General features: G+C 37.8%; 2 protein-coding genes across 2 annotated transcripts; both read right to left on the reverse strand.

Moving 5' to 3' along the window:
* Positions 1-5,131: 5,131 nt before the first annotated feature.
* LOC146324638 (polymeric immunoglobulin receptor-like) lies at positions 5,132-11,237 on the reverse strand. The gene is made up of 3 exons (XM_084720235.1): positions 10,583-11,237; positions 6,951-7,283; positions 5,132-5,858 (listed from the first exon to the last, which is right to left on the reverse strand). The coding sequence occupies exons 1-3, from the start codon at positions 10,623-10,625 to the stop codon at positions 5,509-5,511; spliced, it is 726 nt and encodes a 241-aa protein (XP_084576361.1). The 5' UTR covers positions 10,626-11,237; the 3' UTR covers positions 5,132-5,508.
* Positions 11,238-15,462: 4,225 nt separating this feature from the next.
* On the reverse strand, positions 15,463-20,220 carry LOC146324639 (polymeric immunoglobulin receptor-like). The gene is made up of 3 exons (XM_084720234.1): positions 18,912-20,220; positions 16,723-17,058; positions 15,463-15,818 (listed from the first exon to the last, which is right to left on the reverse strand). The coding sequence occupies exons 1-3, from the start codon at positions 18,952-18,954 to the stop codon at positions 15,478-15,480; spliced, it is 720 nt and encodes a 239-aa protein (XP_084576360.1). The 5' UTR covers positions 18,955-20,220; the 3' UTR covers positions 15,463-15,477.
* Between the last annotated feature and the right edge of the window lie 4 nt (positions 20,221-20,224).

A 20,224-nucleotide genomic window follows, 5' to 3' on the forward strand; every position in this document is an offset into this window, starting at 1 on the left:
GTTAAGCATTTGAGTTGGACTCAAAAAACTCTTACAGTGTGTTGCCTTGAAAGTTTGAGTCATCTCAACTTTTTTTTTTTTTTTTACAGTGCATGACCACAAACAAACACAGAATTTATTTGACCATATTTGTTCATAATGTCACAAACAGCTGACAAGGAAGTAACACATTTAACTGCTGAAACGCCTGTTGCACAACAGCAGTAGATGAGAGAACATGAGAAAAATAAACTACTAGAGTTTTTTATTTTTTTAATGCCTTTTTAAAACATTTTTTATCAGTGGAAAGTCTCAAAGGACTTGACATAGACAGGAACAAATATGAAAACACCTCTCTAGATTTACTTTAACTTATCAACAATTAACCATGACTACGACCTTATGCTGTTTCAACATAATAAGAGAAATGTTGGAAAATGAGCAGAAACCAACAAAGCAGCCATCAGACTGTGAGAACAGACACAAACAGTTTGAAAACATGTACCAACAATACAGGAGGAGACAGCAAGAAGACAAAAGAGGATACTGAGGTTATTTTACATTTTGGCAACAGTGTCAGCATCATCATCATCGTCATCATCATCACCCAATCAGACAGCTGACATTTTAATCTCATGGAGGGGAAGTAAAGTTTATTTTAATCCTTGTGCTGGATGAAACAGTGATGGATTAAAAACAACACAAAAACACCCCACAAAGTTGAAAAAGAATGAAGAGAAAATTATTTTAATCCAGATGTTTGTTTGTTTTTTTGTTACTTTTCAGGCCATTTCTTCAGCTGATATTCAGTTCAGTGTTTTCAGTTTCAGTGTGGTGTCACCAGTGGAGGAAGGAATATTTGGATGCTTTCCTCAAGTAAAAGTACTAATACTACATTAGGAAAATACTCCACAAGAATGAGGCTAAAAACCCTGCAGTAATTAATTAATTCATTCATTATATGTAAAATTATGTCAGAATTATCAGCAAAACTTGCTCACAGAATCAAAAGTAAAAGTAGTCATTCTGCAGTAAAATGTTCTCTGTCAGTGTTTTACTATTGTATCTGATGTTTGTGGATGAATATTACTGGTGCACTTTGTTTCCACTACAGTCGACATCTATCCTGACATGCTGCTTTGTTACACAGAATCATCTGGGAAGTCGTCTTTAGAAACCGTTTCTCCTGCTTCTGCTGTGTGATCTCAAGAATCTAGCTGCCTTGCAAGGTAAGCCAACATGTGGACAACAAAAAACAAAAGCTTTGTGGGACTTTGCAGTTCACTGTATCAGCAACTCAATTTTGCAAAAGTAATATAACGACTAAGGTAATTAAGTGAGTAATGAGTGAAAAAGTAACTTATTACAATTCCTGGGTAATTTGGAAATGTTAATTTCATGTTTATTCATGGACACTCTTTGCTCTGCACTTTGATAAGTTTTTTTGACCTGATGTCCCCCTTAGACATCAGTGTCCTCATATGTAGGTGAAAAGTCAGGTCTCAGGTCCCCATAAACCCTGACTCCACTTGTACAAAATTCATTTATGATTGTGTTTGTGGAAAACTGCTGAGAGCTCATCAGAGATCTTAAGAGACAGTTTATATCTTGTTCTCAGAGTCTGGGTATCATCACAGGTGCACCCACTGAAACATGAAGTAATAACCTCTCTCTCCTTCACTGCATTTACAGTGAAATAAGGAGGAGCCTCAGAAAACTAACAAAATCTGATCTCCACAATAGGAGGAGCCCAACCTGCAATAAAAGAAGGCTCCTCAGTGTGTTCTCCATGGACCACTCAGGGGTACGAAAAAATGTCTCCTGAAAAGGAACTAGTAACTAAAGCTGACAGACAAATGTAACTAAGGAAAAAGTAAAATATTTTACTGTGAGGTGAAGGTAGGAAATCCAGTGAAGGTCGCACATCCAACACTTATGAGACAAAAAGGACAAAATATTAACATTTCATCTGTTCATTTGTCTCACATCACAGTAGAAAATACTTTCATGTTTCAGCACAGAGCCTTAATACATACATAGTTAAATCTGATTTAAATCACATTACAAAACAAGAGGAGCCTTAAAGCACAGGAACAGAATCCAGGTGTGAATCCAAACCATGTCATGTGTGTTGTGTGTGTGTGAGTGTGGAGTAGATTTGGTTCAGATCCCTGGTGGCTGGATGGAGGGTCGCGTAGGTCGAGTTTTCAGATAAAGAGATGCGAGGAAAGTTCTCATAGTCGGCCATCTGAAAACAACACAAAACAAAAGACTGATTTCTGTGTTTGTGTTAGTGAGAGAGAGGAGAGATAAAACATTCAATATCAGGTTTCTCATTGATGTATTTTGCCTTTTCTTTACTGAATTCTGCTGTTTTGTCACCTTAACCTGCTCGTCTTGCAGCTCTGGATCAGCATGTTATCAGGTTTATTTTAGCCGATATTGATTGATTCACACGTGCCTTGATCAGCCCTGATACTGATCGTTAGCTGTCTATGATACTGCATTTAAAACAGAGGAAAGAAGGAACCCACAGAAACTAACAGCAGTGTTTTAATTTGTCACATGACTCTCTGGACGTCATGTTGAATTCTTCTTCGTCTTTTTCTGTCATTTTACAATCTGGAAGAAATGGATTCATATAGTAGGTGGGCAAAGTTTAATTTTTAATTGTTTAATGTACTTCATTTGATAATAAAGTCATGGGAAACTGTTAAAATGTAAATGTTGCCTTAAAGTATCACTGTACCATTGTGGATTCCCACCATGACATGTTTGGTGTTTTTGGGTTTATAGTTGAACTGTTTCACTATGAGCAACTAATTGATTAATTTAGAAAATAATCTACATTGATTTGACTATATTAGACTAAAGAATTTCACAAGATTTCAGTAATCAGAAAGTTACATTACTTTAATATAATGATACTTTGTTTAAATTACTGACTTCATTTTTAACAGATAATTAATAACTGTATTGGAATTCATTTTTAAAGTAACCAGTGTTGCACACTAAAGTTCACCTTAAGAAAATATAATTTGAAAATGTCTTCAGATTATGTTTCCATTCCACAGCAGGTCAGGATCATCTCAGTTAATCTCTAATGATAATCTCATACACTGGTTCATCTGATCCAACAGTGAGAGTAAACAAGAGTTAAAGAAAGTCACCTCCATGTTTGTGTCGTCGGTGTTTTCTCTGGTTATCAAACCTGTGGAACAGACAGAATATTTTTCTTTATTATAATGAGTAATAACTGAAAGTGGTGATGAGGATTGAAGGTCACTCTTGTTGGTTGAAACAACAGAAAAACAGTCGATGATGAAGCACCAACCACAGAGAAACACAAGAAACAAAAACAAATCTTCCTGTACTAAAGGAACATTGGACCGTTCCCATGGTTACCATGTAGGGACCACCTGACTGTTCACATGAAGAGCGCAGTGAGACCTGCAGACCCAGCAGGTACGCAGGCGTAGTGTTGCTCCCTGCATGAACAGAGCATAAGTCTCGATGGTGATCTACTGTTAGCACAGTGTAGCCTGGAGGTCACTGTGAAAGTCATTTCACCTGCTAACCAGAACTGACTATGAGTTTATTAATCCTACAAACAACAGAAAACTATTTCAACAGTATGTTAGTCATTCTTTAGAATTGGGACAAAACTGTATTTTGAAGGGATTCTGGTTTTTAACTCTTCAATTTTTCTGGAAAATATATTTTCAAATATCAAACTCTTGGCTATTAAACCTTGTAACGGGCCAGTTCATGGTTTTCTGAAATTTATAGTCATATGACAGCAGATCTGCACAGATACAGGGGCTGGATCAACTTAACCACTGGCTCATCTGTATTGTCATCATGCCTTTATGTATTAGCATACAGTATCAGCTCTGATTAGTTATTTGGTGTATAATTGCTTTAAACAGGCCGAGCTGAGTAAAATTGAAACTTCACTGGCACTTGGACATCAAAGCTTTGCTTGCAGACTCAACTTTTCAGAACTATTTTTTTTTAATTAGGTTGTGAAAATCTGAGGTGGCAGCTGGAGAGGAGAGGCATCTTTTAGGGATGGTAACTACACGATGCCACCCCTCTAGATCCACCCCTGATTTTATGAGCAGAACCACACTGTCAAACTGAAATGTGAATTGTTGCAATCGATGGTTGAAACATTTATGCAAGTCTGAGTGACAAAACGTCACAGTTGGTGAGAAATGGGAAGTTTCTGTTGTGTGTGTTCCTGTGTAAGTTGCCTCACCATCAGGTTTGCTCTTCCTCTGAATGCAGATTATCATCAGCACCAGCCCCGAGATGATGACAACGGTGACAAGGCTCACGACCGTATACAGAACCACATCTGTGAGAGGTTGAAGAGAAGAAAAAGTTTGACCTGAGGCCCTGTTCATTAATACTAACACCTCAATAACTGCAGGATTTAAACAAAATAATCAAATCCTCAAAACAAAAGAATACAGTTTACATAAATACACACATTCATATATCAAAGTAAGTGTCAAAGAATCTGCTGATGAAGAAAACTTCACTCAGGACACGATGCTGAGAACTGATGACGCAAAAAACACACTGTGTTCTTGTACCAGGCTGCAGCAATCATGTTAGAACACGTTCCGACCCGGCACTGCTGTTATTATGGTTACTATGGTTACTATGGTTGCTATGGTTACCCACATACATTTTCTTTAAAGTGAGAAAGTAAACATTACACTGTGTACAATGTGAGAACAACAAGGCAGTACAGGTTTAAACCCCACTGTCAAACAGTCCATGTAGTGTCTCCTAATTTGTCTTTTTAAAATATTTAATAAAATAACAATGTTAGAATAAAATATACACAGAGGAAAAGTCAGGGTCTTGTAGTTACAAGAGTTTTAATTTAAAATAAACTATAACATGGCAACATGTAACAACAGTCAAACTGCCTTTGATTTCACGCCTGCAGCTGGAATCTTCTCTGTTGTCACTGACATGTCGTTTCTATTCATTTCACATGACTGAGGTGGAAAAAGTTCATAGAGGTAAACTGTCTCTAACTGACAGACTTTGTTTGGAGCTGGAAAGACAGACAAATATAATTTTTTTCAGTCAAAGACTTTTATCTCTCAGATACAGTGTGTGGACGTACCTGCAGTTGGTGTTGTTTCAGTTTCCTGCTCGTCAGAACTGAAACTCTGTGTTGTGTTTGTTGGTGTGGAGACTGATGGGACTGATGTTGTTGAAGCTGGTAGTTTGAAGTCTGGTCCTGAAGTGGTCGAATCTGTGAACAACAAAAACATACAGATTATAAAATCCTGCTGAGAGAGATGAGATACTGTGTGTGAGTCAGCTGCACTGTTGGTTTTCAATTTACTGAATTTAAAACATCAGCAGCTGGCAGTGAAAACTTTCTTCAGACCTCCAGAGACACAAACATGATCATTTTCTTCCATTTTCAACTCAAGTCAGTTTTATTCACAGAACACCAAATCATAACAGAAGTTATCTCAGTGCATTTTTCAAATAGAGCACTTAAAGTGGAAACTCACCATCTGTGACCATGATGTTGAATTCATGGTAGAGATCTGGTGATAAAGGTCTGTCCACTGCACACCTGTACCGTCCTGAGTCAGACTTGTTCAGCTGTGTGATGCTCACATACACAGATCCTCCTGTAGGTGCTCTTATAAATTCAATACTGTATCTGCCTTTCTGAACTTTATCACCAGTTGTTTGAACAAGAATGTCTTTTTCTTCTTTACAATCATCCCTGCAGAAGTACGTCCTGCTTCCAACACTAGTGAGGAAGCATTCAATTACAATATTTTCTCCAGTTCTTGTGTAGAAGGTTTTTTCTTCAGGAGAATTTCCAACCAGCAAATCTGTTGAAAAGATGAACAACAGTTACCATCTTTAGTTTCTGTAAGAAATCACAATAATTCCAGTTTCAGATCTGATCTACAGTCACACTTGAAGCTGCTCAGATCAAACAGTCTGTGACTGATGATCATTGTTTAATGATTATTTTTAGAACTGAGTTTTTGTTTTCTTCACTTCTTCACTTTAATCATTTAGTTTTAGATGTATTTTTTTTTATCATCACAAATCCTTATTTAGATTTGTCTTCACTTACTGGCTGATTGTGTCTTTGCTGTATCTTTGAAATAATAGTATTTCATAAGTTAATATTCCAGATATTCATTTAATATATTTTTTTTACTCTTATTGCAAATTATTATTTATCGAAAATAATACATGTAGTTTTGGTGGTGCTTGTTTAAAAACAAAAATTAAAAAATTAAAAAAATGATTTGTGATCATCAAGATAGAACAAGAAACTTAATGAATAAATGATTAAATAAACTGATTTCAAAAGATATATATAAAAACACTCAGTCATGAATGAAATAATGAAATGAATATGAGTCATATTTGATCCATGTTGTGTCGTAGAAGAGGTTTGGATAGTTTGTGCATCAAAGGGTTAAAGCTCAGAGCAAAACAGCTCAACATGCTTCTTATTTTCTGACTGTTCATCAGAACAGAGAGTTGACTGAACTGATATACAGTCAGCACAGATTTTTAAAACTGTCACACTGAAACATGTCAAAATGAAAACTTATGAAAAATATCGTACAGCACATCCCAGACTAACATGACATCACCAGACTAATTTACAAATGTGAATAATCTGACAGAGCAAATGAAACATGAGCTCAGAGATTCATCTGGTGCCCAGGTTAATTAATAATTAAAAAAATATAATTTGAAACAATAACTGTGTGTGTGTGGTCCACTAATATTCAAATTAACTGGTGTGTGTGTCCCAGTTTCAGTTTATCAGTTAGTTACAGCAGACCTGTTGGTTATGAATGAAAATTTATCAGTGAAGAAAAAAATCTGTCTGTCAGTGAAGAGTCAAACTTTTCTTCAGACTAGAAAGAACATTTTCATGACTTTAAGTACAAACTCACCGTCTACAACAATGATTCTAATCTGACGGTAATGATCTCTTGCTCCAATCAAACCACAGCGGTACAGTCCAGAGTCAGACTTCATCAGATTTGTGATGGTCACAGAAACATCTGCTCCTCTGGCAGTTCTCATGTATTCAATCCTGTATCTGCCTCTCTGATCTCTGACATTAGTTGTGTCAATGAGAACATTTTCTTCACATGTTTCCTTGCAGAAGTACGTCCTGTTCCCACCAAAAGAAAAGAAACAATAAATTCTGACATCTTGTCCTTCAGTTCCTGAATAGACAGAGATTTGTGCATCGACGAGACCAGTGTTTCCATCCTGCAGAGCTGTTAAAAGAGAAACAATCATTAGTTACTGTCTGATCACAATATTTCCTGCCTCACATTAACACAGAGTCACACTGGGAGCTGCCCAGTTCAACCACAGCTTGTGACTGAGGATGTTGAAGTGCAGGTAGGACTGGGTGATATGGCTTATAAATAATATCTGGATATTTTGAGGCCAGAGGTTCTTCATTTTTTCTCAGCCAAGGACCCCTTACATGATAGAAGATACATCAGTGAAACCCTCATTTTGTCCATTAATTGAAATAATCTAATCTATTTCTTTTTTTTTTTTTTAACACTTCTATTGGTTTCCATCATTAATGGGTGACATCAGATTGACACCTGAGACAGATTTATATGTGTATGGACCAGTCAAAATTCTTCAAATGGTTAATTCAGTTCTTAACAGAAAAATTTAAGAAAAGTGATGCTTTTATTCCGCACCTTTCTAAAAGTTCTGTGCATGTATAACTGTTTATATATGTGTGTGTGTGTGTGTGTGTGTGTGTGTGTGTGTGTGTGTGTGTGTGTCATTAATAAAACCATAAGAATTATAGATTGTTGGATTAGAGAAGTTTTTAAAAATATACCCTCCTTCTGAATTTGATGCCTGCAACACAACAAACAGGCTAAAAGATGTGTAATGCTCCAAAGACACCTGTTTGGATCATTCCACAGGTGAACAGGTGAGCTGGTAACAGGTGACAGGATCATGATTGGGTATTAAAGGGGCGTCCTGGAAAGGCTCACTGGTTCACAAACATGGATGGGGTGAGATTCACTACTTTGTGAAAAGCTGCAAACAGTCCAACAGTTTAAGAATAAAGTTTGTCAACACAAAACTGCAGGAATTTATAGATTTCACCATCTACAATCCATAATATCATTAAAATATTCAGAGAATCCAGAGAAATCTCTGCATGCAAGGAGCAAGACTGAAAACCAACACTGAATGTCTGTGACCTTTGACCCCTCAGGCAGCACTGCATTAAAAACTGCATTAAAAACCCTCATCATTGTATAAAGGATACTACATGGACTCAGGACTGTTGAGCAGCTGAAGTCGTATATCAAGTAAGATTGAGAAAGAATTTCACTTTTAAAACTTCAACATTCCTCAGTTCACAAACACTGACTGAGTGTTAAAAGAAAAGCTGATGTGTCACAGAGGGAAACATGATCCTGAACCAACTATCTTGGAACATGTTGCAGCATCAAATTCAGAAACTTAATTTGGACTTGGGGTTGCATTTAAAATTAAAATATTATTTGTTGAAATATGAAGCCTTTTGTAAAATAATATATTTTATATAATGATAATTTCAACAAATGAATCTGAAAACCTTTGACAGACCCCTGGGCGACCTCTATTTTAGGACCACTATTTTAAGCTCAGCCTCCAGATACTGTAAACATATCTTGATATAGACATTTCTCTAAAATAATGTCCCATCAACTCTGAAATAGTGCAAAAAATATGATGATAAATTTGTATGAAAAACATAAACATAAACTGCTTCTACCAGAGACAGAATGAAGAGCATATTTGAACTATTTTAGCGTGAAAAAGACTGATGGGATCAGAATTATCCTCATTTCTTGATAAATTTTGCTCCTCTTCAGTTAAAAGTTTTCTTCTCCTGCAGCTCACAGTCTGATCCTGCTGCACTTTGCACAACCTGAAAGTCCGTCACACAAAGATCAGCCTTCTGTTACTAACATACAACACAACTCTGTCCCTCCGTCCTGGGAAATTTATTGATATTTTGAATTATAGGGCCACCAGCTCCCAATTGGGTGAATTTGGGGGTGGCTACTGAGGCTGAAGCCCAAAACATTTTCTCAAAAGTCCTGCATCTTTTGCGTTTCAAAAATGACACTGTACAAGTAATTTCTCAGTGTCTCTCTCTGACTGCACCATCATGTCGTCTCTGCAGTACTGGAGTCTAACAGAGAGGCAGCAGTAAGCCTCCGACGTGCATGTAGCCTCTGTAACCTGCCCTGAAGAGGAAGTGTTTCATTCTCATCCTCAACTTTTCCAAAAAGCCACCGGTGCTGCCGTCCACAGAAACCTGTACAGCAGCAGCAGCCAGTGAACCGCAGACAGACGATATTTCAGGTGAAACTGCAGGTGTAACATTTAATATAACACATAATCAGAGCCGGTTGGCCCCACATGCACACTGTGCAAGTTGAGTTGGGCCCCGTCAAGTATTCAAGGTCTCCACCCGACTGCGGTGAACAGTAATCAGGTTAACTTGATTTTCCTCCTGTCCAAGTTTGATATCATGCAGTGTGTGATGCACGTCCCTCTGTCTGTCTGATGTTAGCTGAGCTGCAGTCTGTCTGTCTGTCTGTCTGTCTGTGTGTCCAACTGTCTGTCTGTCCAGATATCATGTTACTCCTCTGAAGTGACCACGAGTGTAAAAAGTCTTCAGATGCTACATTTGTAGAGTGCTGTTAGTTGCATAAAGAAATCCTGACAGTTTTAATAAATATAGTAACAGTAGAGACAGAGAGAAGGAGACATTACAGTGGTGTGAACATCTTATTATGAGTCTCATGTGTAAATGAGATCCTGTAGCCTAAATGAGAATCTGTGAACAAACTTAAAAACATTTTTGCAGTAAGATGATGTGCTGCTGTGTTTCATATGAAGAGTGCTGTGGTTTTGATTAGTGTGGAGGAACAGTGATGCTCTGTGTTTCCTGCTCTCACAGTGACATGACGTCTCTGTGGATCAGACTCGTGTCTCTGTTCTCTGCTGTCAGACATGTTTTGTATAAACGATTTGCAGCAGCGTTTCTCATCTTTCTTATAAAACACACTTCCTCTTTATAAAAGTTTGGTGGTGAGACAACGTCACTTCTGTTGCTGTTTTCAGCGTTGTCTGTTTTGAGGAAATGAAGAGGAAACACAGGAGAGGGAGGGGGAGCGCTTGTTGTGTGTGATCGCGGCAGCAGGCGTCCAGTGAGAGCGGTGCAGGTAGAGGCAGGAGGAGAGGAAACAGAGGAAAGTTACACTGGCACTTCACTGATGCCAAAAATGAAACACAAGCATGTCCTAATGAGATGTATCGATACGTTAGTGCTGCTGATTCTGATTCATGTTCAGCTTTTAACCGATACAGACCGTCTGAACTGATGCACTTATATCTTAGTCCAGTGAATCAGATGCATGAGTGGATCGTTACTCCACTAATTTAACCACATAAAACAGTCCTGACAACCCTGAGAAACTGTCAAATTATCTATTAACAACAGGAGAGAGTGACAGAAAAACAAAGTAAATGTACTCACAGAGGAAGAAGAAGAGGCAGATCAAACTGTGATGGACTTTCATCTTGAGGCTCTGCTGGTTTACTGTTGTCTCTCTTCTTTCTTCACTGGTTAATCAGCAACTTCTTACTTCTCTAAATGATGGAGTCCCTCCTCTAAACACGACACACAGCTCTCTGCTCTCCTCCCTCCTCTGTCAGTCTTTGTTCCTGCAGCAGGTTTCCTGCACTTTTGTGTGAATCTTCATTAAAACTTGCTTGTATTTGTGGATGTTATTTTCTTGCGTCACCTTTAGTTAAGATGCGGTGTTACTCTTAAAGACCAAATGCACACCTACTCGTTGGTTATTCCTTACTTGGAAGTGATTTCGTTGTCATATTTTTGTGACAAACCAGTGTTATGACCCTGAGTCATATTTAACATAGCATACATCTTACTTACTGTCAGCTGGTTCACGTGTGAAAGCGCACCGTTCATTTTTTTTTTTTAATGAAAACAATCTGTAGGTCTCACATTTCTAAAATTTGATGAGTGGAAAGTCTCAAAGGACTTGACACAGACAGGAACAAATATGAAAACACCTCTCTAGATTTACTGTAACTTATCAACAATTAACCATGACTATGACCTTATGCTGTTTCTACATAATAAGAGAAATGATGGAAAATGAGCAGAAACCAACAAAGCAGCCATCAGACTGTGAGAACAGACACAAACAGTTTGAAAACATGTACCAACAATACAGGAGGAGACAGCAAGAAGACAAAAGAGGATACTGAGGTTATTTTATAGTTTGGCAACACAGAGAGTGTCATAATCATCATTATCATCACCTAATCAGACAGCTGACATTTTAATCTCATGGAGGGGAAGTGAAGTTTATGTTGAGTGTGAGTGGTTGTCTGTTTCTATGTGTTCGCCCTGTGATGAACTGGTGACTTGACCAGGCTGAACCCCGCCTCTCGCCCAATGTCAGCTGGGATAATCTCCAGCCCCCCGTGACCCTTCGGGAATAAGCGGTTACAGAAAATGAATGAATGAATATAAGTAATATAACGACTAACATAACTAAGTGAGTAATGAGTAAAAAAGTAACTTATTATACTTCCTGGGTATAGGAATAGTAGGAGCCCAACTTGTTATAAAAGAAGGCTCCTCAGTGTGTTCTCCATGGACCACTCAGGGGTACGAAAAAATGTCTCCTGAAAAGGAACTAGTAACTAAAGCTGACAGACAAATGTAACTGAGGAAAAAGTACAATATTATAGCACATAGTTAGCATAGTTAGCACATTTAAAATTTTCAAATCAAAAAGGACAAAATACTGAAATTTCACTTGTTTATTTGTTTGACATCACTGCAGAAAATACTTTCATGTTTCAGCACAGAGCCTTCATCAGAGTGTCTGAAGTAAACAGATTCAATTTGGTAAAATACACAAGAGCAGAGTTAATACACAGCTGGGAGGTGGAACAAATTATTGAGGAACCAAACATAAATCACAAATACATAGTTAAATCTGATTTAAATCACATTACAAAACAAGAGGAGCCTTAAAGCACAGGAACAGAATCCAGGTGTGAATCCAAACCATGTCATGTGTGTTGTGTGTGTGTGTGTGTGAGTGTGGAGTAGGTTTGGTTCAGATCCCTGGTGGCTGGATGGAGGGACAGGTAGGTCGAGTCCAGGAGTTGAGTCCAGTCAGGAGGAGGAGGAGGAGGACAGTTCTCATAGCTGAAAACAACACAATACAAAAGATTGATTTCTATGCTAGTCTTTGCAAACATTCAATAAGTGGTTTCTCATCAATGTAATTTACCTTTTCTAAATTCTGCTGTGTTTTGTCACCTTAACCTGCTCATCTTGCAACACCGCATCAACATTTTATCAGATTTATTTTAGCCGATCAGACAGCTGATCAGCTAAAATAAAGCAATATCGATCAATTCACATGTGCCTTGATTATCCCTGATACTGATCATTAACCCTCTATGTTACTGTGTTCAAACCAGAGGAAGGAAGGAACCCACAGAAACTATTACAGCATCATGCAGCCATAAACACATTATATTAGACTAAACAATTTCATACTGAGGTAATCCAAAAGTTACATTACTTTAATATTATGATACTTTGATTACATTGAAGTAACCAGTAACCATTTTTAAAGTAACCAGTGTTGCTTTGCACTCTAAAGTTCAACCTAAGAAAATATAATTTGAAAATGTCTTCAGATTATGTTTCCATTCCACACAGGTCAGGATCATCTCAGTTAATCTCTAATGATAATCTCATACACTGGTTCATCTGATCCAACAGTGAGAGTAAACAAGAGTTAAAGAAAGTCACCTCCATGTTTGTGTTGTTGGTGTTTTCTCTGGTTATCAAACCTGTGGAACAGACAGAATATTTTTCTTTATAATGAGGAATAACTGAAAGTGGTGATGAGGTTTGAAGGTCACTCTTGTTGGGTTGAAACAACAGAAAAACAGTCAATGATGAAGCACCAACCACAGAGAAACACAAGAAACAAAAACAAATCTTCCTGTATTAAAGGAACATTGGACCGTTCTCATGGTTACCATGTAGAGACCACCTGACTGTTCACATGAAGAGCGCAGTGAGACCTGCAGATCCCAGCAGGTACGCAGGCGTAGTGTTGCTAATCAAAATACACATTTTTAAACCATAATCTTTATCAAGAACTTCTTTTCTGTGTCTGACTTCCTGACCATTTCATCTGCTCTGTGATAAGTGACGTGGAATCTGTCAAAAAATAGACTCGTCCCTGAAATGTAACTCCTTCCACCTCTCCAGCTTCCTCGTGTAAATGTTGTGCATCTGAGACTCTGCCAGGTTTAGTTTGTGAGACGCTCTGTGTGTATTTCATGAGCAGAACCACACTGTCACACTGAAATGTGTATTGTTGCAATCGATGGTTGAAACCTTGATGCGAGTCTGAGTGACAAAAAGTCACAGTTGGTGAGAAATGGGAAGTTTCTGTTGTGTGTGTTCCTGTGTAAGTTGCCTCACCATCAGGTTTGCTCTTCTCCAAATGACTATCATCAACACCAGCACCAAGGTGATGACAGCGATGGCAAGAATCACGACCAAGCACAGCAGCACATCTGTGAGAGGTTGAAGAGAAGAAAAAGTTTGACCTGCTGCCCTGTTCATTAATACTAATATAAACTAAGTATGCAAATCCTTGAAACAAAATAATATACTTTACATAAATACACACATTCGTATATCAAAGTAAGTGTTGATGAAGAAACAGCAAAAACTCCATGTAATGTCTTACAATATAATAATATTCATCTTCTGTCTTTATAGTTCTTTTCTTAACAATGTTACAAAGTGATTTACAAAAAATAAGAAACAATAAATCAATAATAAAACTGTCCATTCTTGAGAACTGGGACAAATAATGTCCAACCAAAAAAACTTTAAGATTTATTTTTACAACACTTCAATTCCAATTTTTTGGAAGAAATTTTATTCTCGAAGGATTTATACAGATCAAAGATATGTAATATATAATAATTTATGAAATATTTTGGTCTGTTTTATTTATTTACTTTTATTTCCAAACTTGATCTATGTTAGAAAACTTTCTTTTCCCAGACAAGAATTCACAACTTCAAGCTATTTCAAAATGTGTTGAAATTCTTCAAAATCTAAACCTCAACAAAACCTACTGATAACACAGGTGTACAAATGTGCTTTTATAATCATATTTGTTCTACAGTTGTGTCCTAGATGTCCATATACTCTGTCACATTTTTACAAAAACATGATTCAATCAGGAATAAAAAGGGTTAGCTATACCCTGAGGACCCCTGTCTCACTTCCTGGTTTCAAAAAAGGCAGCAACACTGCTCAAGTACCAGTAAACTCTCTATTATTTTGACAAATTCATCATCGTGGCTGTGACTGCCGAGGAAGAGTAAGAAGAAAAGATGCATCTCGTGCAAAAATTTCAATTGAAACTTTGACCCCAGATGAGATAAAGTTTATACATAATACAGTTTTATTTTTAAATGTTATGTACAACATTGAACTTGTCATTTTGTACATGCATCATGGAAGTATTATGAAATAAAAGCTGAACTCTCATTCTATTTTTAGAATGTGCCCTGTGGGCGACTGATTGGGTCACTGCAGACGACCAGGTCCTCGTGGGCGCCATGTTGGCGACCTCTGTATAGAGAAGTATAGAGAAGTCCCACCCATTATGGCAGCTTCTGTTTCACTGACTTTCACTCCTCTCAGTATTTCCTCACAGACACTTCTTTAGTTGGTCTCTTACAAAGTTAGAAGTTAGATACACACACATCATATACAAGTTGTCACTCAGCTATGACTGAAATCATGAGAGGAAAAGACAAGGCTCATGATTGGTCAGTTGTACAAATCTGGAATAACTGTAGATCTGTTGCATTTACAAACATTAACACTAGAATTAACAGAATTAAACTAGAACGGCCACAGGAGTCACTCTGACCGCTCCTAATTGGCAGTTAGCCGAGTTCATTTCACATGGCTTCATAGAGCTAAACTGTCTCTAACTGACAGACTTTGTTTGGAGCTGGACAGACAGTTAAATATAATTTCTTAAGTCAAAGACTTTTATCTATCGGACACAGTGTGTGGATGTACTTGTAGCTAGTGTGGTTGTTGATGTGCAGACTGATGGGACTGATGTTGTTGAAGCTGGTAGTTTGATGTCTGGTCCTGAAGTGGTTGAACCTGTGAACAACAAAAACAGACAGATACAAGGAGAGAAAACTTTCTTCAGACCTCCAGAGACACAAACATGATCATTCTCTTCCATTTTCAACTCAAGTCAGTTTTATTCACAGAACACCAAATCATAACAGAAGTTATCTCAGTGCACTTTTCAAATAGAGCACTTAAAGTGGAAACTCACCATCTGTGACCACGATGCTGAACTCGTTGAAGACAAGTGGTGATGAAGGTATGTCCGCTGCACACCTGTACCGTCCTGAGTCAGACTTGTTCAGCTGTGTGATGCTCACATACACATCATCATAAGATCCTAATTCAATGCTGTATGGGCCATTCTGCACTTTCTCCCCAGTTGTTTGAACAAGAATGTCTTTTTCTTTTTCACAGTCATCCCTGCAGAAGTACTTCATGCCTTTGATGTTCCTAAAGGAACATCCTACTGCAATATTCCCTCCAGGTCTTGTGTAGAGGGTTTTATCTTCAAGACGATCGCTCTTCATCATAGCTGTTGAAAAGATGAACAGTTACCTACAATCTTCCTCACTTACTGTCTGACTGTGTCTTTGCTGTATCTTTAAAGTAATTATATTTCATAATTTAACATTCCAGAGATTCAGTAAATATCTTTTTTAAATGATTGCAAATCATTATTTATGGAAAATACTAGATATAGTTTTGGAGTTGTTTGTTTGTCTTCTTGGTTCTCTGTCAGGACCGTGACCGACCCCAGTGGGGTCAATCTGAAAACCTCAATAAACCGTCCATTCGTCCATTAGCAACAGGCGGCGTGTGTGAAGGACAGGGACTTAAACAACGCAGGCGTATGACCTTCAGGAGATTCCTGGTTCACGGGAAACAGCTGGAATCTCCAATCCCTATCATGAGTGAGGTTCAGTGGGGTACCTACACCTCTCAGCAAAGACAAACTAACTCACTGCATGTAGACTTATTCATTATTAAAATTAATCAGACAAATATCTCCACCAACTAAGAGCGTCCATGCACAGTTCACTACAGATACACTACTGATCAATATTAGAGTCATCGGTTATCAGTGATATTTATATGATATGTGACACAGTGAGGAAAAAAAAAAATGATTTCAAGTATTGTATATATTGTTGTTATATTAAACACAAGCCCAGAGATTCATCTGGTTCCCAATCAGCTCCCTTCACTGATAAAAAAGAAAAATATCATTTGAAACAATAACTGTGTGTGTGTGGTCCACTAATATTCAAATTAACTGGTGTGTGTGTCCCAGTTTCAGTTTATCAGTTAGTTACAGCAGGCCTGTTGGTTATAAATGAGAATTTATCAGTGAAGAAAAAAAATCTGTCTGTCAGTGAAGAGTCAAACTTTTCTTCAGACTAGAAAGAACATTTTCATGACTTTAAGTACAAACTCACCGTCTACAACAATGACTGTAGCATTGTTGTACTGCTCGTTTCCTGGTTCACCCAAACCACAGCGGTACCGTCCAGAGTCAGACTTCTTCAGATCTGTGATGGTCACAACAACACCTGAGTTTTGATTTCTTCCTTTATATTCAATGCTGTATCTGCCTCTCTGAGCTCTGACACTAGTTGTGTCAATGAGAACATTTTCTTCACATGTTTCCTTGCAGAAGTACATCCTGGTCCCACTGAGAGAAAAGAAACAATAAATTTTGACATCCCATCCCTTAATTCCTGAAAAGATACGGACTCGGGCATCGACGAGACCAGTGTTTCCATCCTGCAGAGCTGTTAAAAGAGAAACAATCATTAGTTACTGTCTGATCACAATATTTCCTGCCTCACATTAACACAGAGTCACACTGGGAGCTGCCCAGTTCAACCACAGCCTGTGACTGAGGATGTTGAAGTGCAGGTAGGACTGGGTGATATGGCTTATAAATAATATCTGGATATTTTGAGGCCAGAGGTTCTTCATTTTTTCTCAGCCAAGGACCCCTTACATGATAGAAGATACATCAGTGACCCCCTCATTTTGTCCATTAATTAGAATAATCTGATGTGGCATAATTTCATTTTCTTCAAATGATTAATTCAATTTGTAAAAGAAAATTTTATTATTCTGTACCTTTCTGAAAGTTCTGTAGATGTATTATTATTTTATATCTTTTCTTACATATAAAATGTTATTAATAAAACCCTTAAGAGTTAGAGATTGTTGGATCAGAACAGAATCTATGGACTAAAACCGCAATTCCTGAAAAATTGGGATGTGAGACATAAATAAAAACTGCAATTATTGAATGCAATTATTTGCAAATACTGTTTTGTCTCTGTATTATTACTATTATTATTATTATTATTTATTTATTTATTTATTTATTTATTATTATTTTTTTTCTTTCTTTCTTTCTTTCTTTTTTTTACATGCACTCATTCTCAATTTTATGCAACATGTTTCAAAAAAGCAACAAAAGGCTGAAAGTTGAGTTTGGATCATTCCACAGGTGAACACAGGATGGGGTGAGATTCACCACTTTGCTAAAAACTGCAAACAGTCCAACAGTTTAAGAACAACACAAAACTGCAGGAATTTATAGATTTCACCATTTACAATCCATAATGTCATTTATCACCAAGGACAGAATGAAGAGCATATTTGAGCTGTTTTGCTGTGAAAAACACAGATGGGATGTTCATTTCTACATAACTTTTGCTCCTCTTCAGCTGAAAGTTCTCCTGCAGCTCACATTCTGCTGCTGCTGCTCTTTGCACAGCCTGAAACTCAGTCACACAAAGATCAGCCTTCTGTTAACAGCCTGATTATTCCATCATACAACACAAATCTGTTCCTCCTTCCTGGGAAAAACTGCATATTTTCATTGTGAAGTAGTAAATGATAGGAGGGCCTGTCATGGACTCTGGTGGAGCTTCTTGCTCCTCTTAAACCCCCCCCCTCCTGTTCACTCTCTATTCAGCAGCTGTCAGCCTCTCCTGTCAGACCACACCCACTGGTTCTTCCCCTGTCTTGACTGTCAGCCTATCAGTGGCCTCTGTCTGTCTACTTTGATCTGCCTGAAAAACTCCGTAAAATCTCCTGCCTCTGCCCCTGTGAGTCTGCGTGTGGATCCTTTCTGGTTCATGACAGGGGACACAGAGCCACAACCCACAGGAAATCAGTTAGACTTTCAACATGACCCTCTGTTACAAAGAACAAAGAAGAAAGAAGTGACTGAAGTCAGCCCAAAGAACTTCAACTGAGTATTTGTTAGATTTTTTAATGTTAATCAGGAGCTTGTATTTTATTTAGGTGAAACTGTGAACAGAAGTATTTAAGAACCAGCACGTCAAGTTGTTTTCACACCACTGTTTTAAGATGCTGTGACACACAGGTTTCGATCTGTCTGTAGGATGTGATATCTTTTGTGAAATGTAGAAAAAAATCTATAAATGTACACATGAGCATGTGAGGGCTGTTTTAGGATTTTTTTTAGTATTTTTTATGAATGAATGTGAATTTATTTATTAAAGCGGCTCATACCTGTCTCAGTTTATCATGTTTAACTACATAAAACACTCATGAGAAACTGATAAATGATGGATTAACAACAGAATGGTAGAAAAAAAGTAAATGTACTCACCGAGGAAGAAGAAGAGGCAGATCAAACTGTGGTGGACTTTCATCTTGAGGCTCTTGTGGTTTACTGGTGCCTCTCTTCTTTCTTCACTGGTTAATCAGGAACTTCTTACTTCTCTAAATGATGGAGTCCCTCCTCTACATGGGACACACAGCTCTGCTCTCCTCCCTCCCAGCAGGTGTGTTCAGTTTGGTGGGTGGTGGGGGTGGGGTGGGGAAGGCGGTGTTGATCACGTTTCGTCACCGAGCCATGTTTCAGTTCCACCAAAACATCCTGAACGCTGAAATCAGTTCAACGGTCTAACTTCACAATCCTGTTCTACAAAGTTCTCTGTGTTTTCACATGTTTTCAACAACTCGACTTTAAACTTTTCCATAGGACATGATTTGTCTCAGTTCTCAAGAACGGGTGCTGTATTTCCAAAGTGCTTTTTGCTCGTCCATGAAATGTGACTCCTTCCACCTCCCCAGCTTCCTCATGTATTAGCATTTACTTGTTTGTGAATTTTCTTTAACATGTCTTCATTTTTCTTAAATGTTGTGCATCTGATGTTTGTGAGGCGCTCTGTGTCATGCTTACTCTTATTTGTGTTTCATGAGCAGAACCACACTGTCAAACTGAAAAGTGTATTGTTGCAATCGGTGGTTGAAACCTTGCTGTGAGTGTGACTGATTGAAAAATCTCTGTTGGTGAGAAATGGGAAGTTTCTGTTGGTTGTGTAAGCTGCTTCACCAACAGGTTTATGGTCAGCACCGGCCCCAAGATGATGACAACGATGGCAGCGACCAAGTCACGACCGAGTACAGCAGCACATCTGTGAGAAATACACAGAGGAAAACCTGAGTGAAGAAAGAAAAGTTCACTTGGGTATTAAATGTATGAAATGTTTTGGTTTGCTTTAAACTTTTTAATGACTAAATCTGCTCTGTGCCAGAAAACCCAACTTGAAGTAATTTAAAAATCTGTTAAAACCCTTCAAATGTAAAATGTACTGATTACATGATTTAATCAGGCATTATAGGGTTAGCTATACCAAACAAAAAACGTGTAAATACTGCTCAAGCGCTGGTAAACTTTCATTTTTCAACAATGTCATTAAATAATATTGTCATCAGATGTGTTTAAACCATAACGTCTTCTAAAAAATCTTTAAAAATGTGTAATTTTATTAGCATTAAGAGAAGGGATAAATCACCCAAAAATGAAAATTCTACTCAACGTCATGCCGACTGAAGGTCAGATTTAGCTTTTTAGTCCGTAAAACACTGCAGGATTTTCACAGGAAAAAATGGAACGTGCCATTTTAAAACTGGCGT

Source organism: Lutjanus erythropterus, chromosome 6 (assembly GCF_056507025.1).
Source record: "Lutjanus erythropterus isolate fLutEry1 chromosome 6, fLutEry1.hap2, whole genome shotgun sequence".
Taxonomy (NCBI): domain Eukaryota; kingdom Metazoa; phylum Chordata; class Actinopteri; order Lutjaniformes; family Lutjanidae; genus Lutjanus; species Lutjanus erythropterus.

Coding starts and splice junctions, on each gene's coding strand:
- LOC146324638 (XM_084720235.1), bottom strand. CDS start 10,625: ATGAAAGTCCATCACAGTTTGATCTGCCTCTTCTTCTTCCTCT. Junction 7,284..10,582: donor CTGCCTCTTCTTCTTCCTCT/GTGAGTACATTT, acceptor CTCTTTTAACAG/CTCTGCAGGATGGAAACACT. Junction 5,859..6,950: donor TAGAATCATTGTTGTAGACG/GTGAGTTTGTAC, acceptor TCTTTTCAACAG/ATTTGCTGGTTGGAAATTCT.
- LOC146324639 (XM_084720234.1), bottom strand. CDS start 18,954: ATGAAAGTCCACCACAGTTTGATCTGCCTCTTCTTCTTCCTCG. Junction 17,059..18,911: donor CTGCCTCTTCTTCTTCCTCG/GTGAGTACATTT, acceptor CTCTTTTAACAG/CTCTGCAGGATGGAAACACT. Junction 15,819..16,722: donor TACAGTCATTGTTGTAGACG/GTGAGTTTGTAC, acceptor TCTTTTCAACAG/CTATGATGAAGAGCGATCGT.